Below are 4,281 nucleotides of genomic sequence, written 5' to 3' on the forward strand. Positions count from 1 at the left end.
GGGGGGGAGAAAAAGGGCGTACGAAGACAGATATAGCGTTACTCCTTGTGGTGGGCTGTAACCCCCGTTAGGAAGAAGCGGTGAGATTTGGGTTTATGCAATTTCATTAAGAAGTTTGAGGGTAATGAGTATGCGTCGCATGCAATAAACCGTGCTTATCAACAGTTATAATTTTATCTAAAGGCGAGAAGGTGACACGACGGCATACTTTTTAAAAAAAGTAAGGACCGGGGGGAACTACATGTTACGGCTCACACACACACACACACACACACACACACACACACACACACACACACACACACACACACACACACACACACACACACACACACACACACACCAGTGCTTCAAAGGGCTGGAAGCATGGCTCAAGTGGTAGAGTACCAGCCAACAAGCATGAGGCTCTGAGTTCAAACCTTATACATTAAAATATAAAAACAAAAGGAGAGAGCAAGACCAGACCCTTGCATTCATAAGGTGACAGTGCGTTCAAACAGTGAATCACTAAACATTGACATGCGAACTGTCGTTCCAGCAAAGCATTCTGGGAGGTCTGATGTTGGTTAGGATTTCTTCGTTTGGTGGGAGGAATGGTTGGCTGGAATGGCACATGTAGGCTGGGGGGTGGGGTGGGAGGCAGCGTCACAAGCTGGGTTCAGGGATGGACAGTACGTTTTGGGGGTGTTAGCAGCACCCTACTGGATGTTAGTGGGATCATGGATGGAAGGGTTTTTTTTTTTTGGTTGTGGAGCTTGAATTCAGGGCCTGAGCACTGTCCCTGAGCTCTTCTGCTCAAGGCTAGCAATCCTTTGAATCACAGCTCCACTTCTGGTTTACTAATGGTTCATTGGAGATAAGAGTCTCATGGGGAGTTTCCTGCTGGGGCTGGCTTTGAACTGAGATCCTTAGATCTCAGCAGGATGACAGGTGTGAAGACACCAGTGCCCGGCACATTTGTTAACTTCGCATCCAGGCAGAGAAGGGACACCAGGGCCACACAGTGGGTTTGGCTTTGGGAAGCACACGCATGCGGGTCATCTCACCTGGTGTCCCGGAGGGTGGACACATCCCGGCTGAGGGTGGAGAGCCTGCTCTTCACCGCCCACAGGGTCAGCAGAAAGCACACCATGTTGATCTTGAGGAGACCAGGGGAGCACCGTGAATGCCCCCTTCTGTTTCTTTGTGGACTGGGGGTGAACCCCAGGACCTCACCTACACTGCAGCCCCACCCCAGCCCCACAGGAGTGGAAGTTGAGCAATTTGATCTCCTGTCAGGCCACCCAACACCCATGGCAAATGGCAGTCTTTTCCATCTCTAGTGGAAGCATCAGAATCTGGAAGTTTCAGGAACACAGCCCAACCCCGGGGCCAGCCTGCGGCATTCCCGCCCCCCGGGTGTTCGTAGCGCCTGCCCAGATGGGTATCAGGAGGTCTGAGGAGTCACTCACAGAGATGATGGTGCAGACCGGGCCGAGGAAAGCCCACACGAAGCCCTTCTCTGTGTTCAGCCAGCAGCTGACAGAGACACAACCAACAGTGCAGATAAAACCTTCTTCCTGCTTCCCTTCCTTCTTCTTTTCCCCTCCTTCCTTTACTTTTATATGATGATGATGATGATGTTTGTTATTATTTGCCAGTTCCAGGGCTTGAACTCACGATCTGGGCACTGTCCCTAAGCTGCTTTTGCTCAAGGCTAGCACTCTAACACTTGAGCCACAGCACCACTTCTGGCTTTTTCTGTGTCTGTGGTGCTGAGGAATGGAACCCAGGGCTTCATGCATGATAGGCAAGCGCTCTACCGCTGCGCCACCTTCCCAGCCCCTCCATTTTAAGCTTCCTTTCTCATCCCTCCTTTTCTTCCTCTCCCTCCTTCCCTCCTTCTCTCCTTTTCCCTCCCTCTTCTTCATTTTTTCCTCCCTCCTTCCATCCTTTTTTCCCTCCCTTCCCTCTTTCATTCCTTCCCCTTCCCTTCCCTCCCTCTCTTCCTCTTTTCCTCCCTCCCTTCCTTCCCCTTTCTTCCTCAATACTAGTGTGTCTCTTCTGCGACTTTCTGTAAAGACCCAATGGGGAAGAAAGTACACGTTGTTTATGTCCCACACATGTCACCTCTGTGAGGACTCAGTGAACCATCAAGCAGAGGTGACATCTCTCTTGGATGTCATACTTAGTTTGAGATGGCAAATAAGTCAATGGTCCTGAGATAAACATGGCCAAAGTAGAACACAGACATGTAACTCTGTGTGTGTGTGTGTGTGTGTGTGTGTGTGTGTGTGTGCAGTCCTGGTGCTTGAACTCAGGGCCTGGGCACTGTCCCTGAGCTGCTTTTCCTCAAGACTAGCCCTCTACCACTTGAGCCACAGCGCCACTTCTGACTTTTTGGTGGATAATTGGGGATAAGGGTCTCACTGGATTTTCCTACTCAGCCCTCAGTCTCCTGAGTAGCCGGGACTACATACAGGGCTGTCACCTGTGCGCAGCTCCACTGATCTTTGCTGCGCGGAATTCATCCCCTATGAGCAGACTCCCTGCTTGCTCGCCAAGCTCTGGAGTAAATGCTTGGCATCCGCTTTGGTTCCGCGCGGGCCGGAAGGGCTGGGGCGGGCGGTGTCCGCACTCACCGGGCAGCTGTGCCGTAGAGCCGAGGCCGGGCCGCCGCGGCCACGGCCACCACGACAGCGGGGAGCCCGTAGCCCACGGGGAACAGGAGCGCTCGGAAGCCTCTGCTCCTGGCGGAGGAGTGCAGCACCGTCAGGTTGCGGGCGGCGAGGAGCAGGTGCAGCCCCTCCAGCAGCATCCAGGTGAAGGCCGCCAGGTAGAGGTAGTGCAGGGCGCCGGCGATGATGGCGCAGAGCACCTGCGGGGGGGGGGAGGAGGAGGAGGAGGAGGAAGAGAAGACACCCAGAGTAGCTTGCAGGGCCTGGGTGTGACTCTCTGCAGATCACCCCCCCTTCCCCTCCTTGTGTCCATACTGGGGGTTGGACTCAGAGTTCTGCCGGTGCTGGGCAGGTGCTCCACGACTCCAGCCTCACCTCTAACCCATTCTGCTCCAGCTATGTGTGGAACACCTTTTTCTCACTTTTTTTTTTTTTAAAGCTGGCGAGGCCCAGACTGCGATCCTCCTGTGTGTGCTGCCTATCAAAGCTGCGTTTACAGGTGCGCACCACCCTGCATGCCAGCCTCTTCTGCTGAAGTGGGGTTTTACGGACTTTCCCCCGTTTGTCTGGGCTGACCTGGAATCACAGTCCCACCAAACTCTGCCCCCGAGTGTCTAGTATCAGTGTGAGCCGCCATGCCTGTCTACTTTCTCAGTGCCATTTTATTTCACAGTCCAAGGCGGCAGCCTGGCTCCGTGCGCCCTTGGGCGGGGCAGGGGGTCTGGGGCCGAGGGGCACGGTGGGTACCTTGGGCTCGGTGCGGTGGATGGCGGTGAGGAAGAGGAGGTGGGCGAGGAAGAGGCAGATGGAGAGCTGTAGGTGCAGGGTGGTGCTGAGGTTGCGGATGGCCCTGCACAGGAGGAAGGTGAGGGCCGCCAGGAGGAGGCAGAGCAGGGAGAGGCCGAGCCCCACTTGGGTGATGAGGGCCAGGGCGGGGTCGGCCTCCTGGGCGGGGGCGGAGCAGAGGCGGTGGTCACTGACTCCCGCTTGGGGTCAGTCACTGCCCCCCCACACCCAGACCCATTAGTATTTGGCTTAGCACGTTATACAAAGAAGGGCCCAGGGAAATTTGTCAACTTGATGGCTAAGTGTGACCAGGCTTGGAGGTTTAGATTACAAGAGATTCTTACTTATTTTTTGCTGCAGTGAGCATTCAACACAGGGCCTGGCGCTCCTCCTAGGCAGCTGGTCTACCACCTTGGCCACGCCCCCAAGTCATGCCCACACAGGTCCACGCCCCCTACCACAGGGCCACGCCCACCTACTGTGGAGCCCTGCCCCCTCCTCCAGTCTCACCCTCACCGGGAGCCCCGCCCCTGCCATGAGCCCCGCCCCTGCCATGAGCCACGTCCCTGCCACGAGCTACGCCCCTGCCATGAGCCACACCCCTGCCATGAGCCACGCCCCTGCCACGAGCCACGCCCCTGCCATGAGCCACACCCCTGCCATGAGCCACGCCCCTGCCATGAGCCACGCCCCTGCCATGAGCCACGCCCCTGCCATGAGCCACGCCCCTGCCATGAGCCACGCCCCTGCCATGAGCCAGGTCCCCAGCTCATTTTTGCATTGGTTAGAATTTTTTAATAAATAATTTCATTTAAATAAATTATTTCATTGTTACTAT

At 55.6% G+C, this 4,281-nt stretch overlaps 1 protein-coding gene across 1 annotated transcript; it reads right to left on the bottom strand.

Annotated features, from left to right (window-relative positions):
* Positions 1-1,046: 1,046 nt before the first annotated feature.
* LOC106002779 (EGF-like module-containing mucin-like hormone receptor-like 3) lies at positions 1,047-3,602 on the bottom strand (the record flags this gene model as incomplete). Its single annotated transcript, XM_013037575.1, has 4 exons — positions 1,047-1,138; positions 1,452-1,518; positions 2,622-2,857; positions 3,405-3,602. Coding segments are annotated over 4 exons (593 nt in total), but the record flags the coding sequence as incomplete, so codon positions are not given.
* Between the last annotated feature and the right edge of the window lie 679 nt (positions 3,603-4,281).

Source organism: Dipodomys ordii, unplaced genomic scaffold (assembly GCF_000151885.1).
Source record: "Dipodomys ordii isolate 6190 unplaced genomic scaffold, Dord_2.0 Scaffold1000001302, whole genome shotgun sequence".
Classification (NCBI taxonomy): domain Eukaryota; kingdom Metazoa; phylum Chordata; class Mammalia; order Rodentia; family Heteromyidae; genus Dipodomys; species Dipodomys ordii.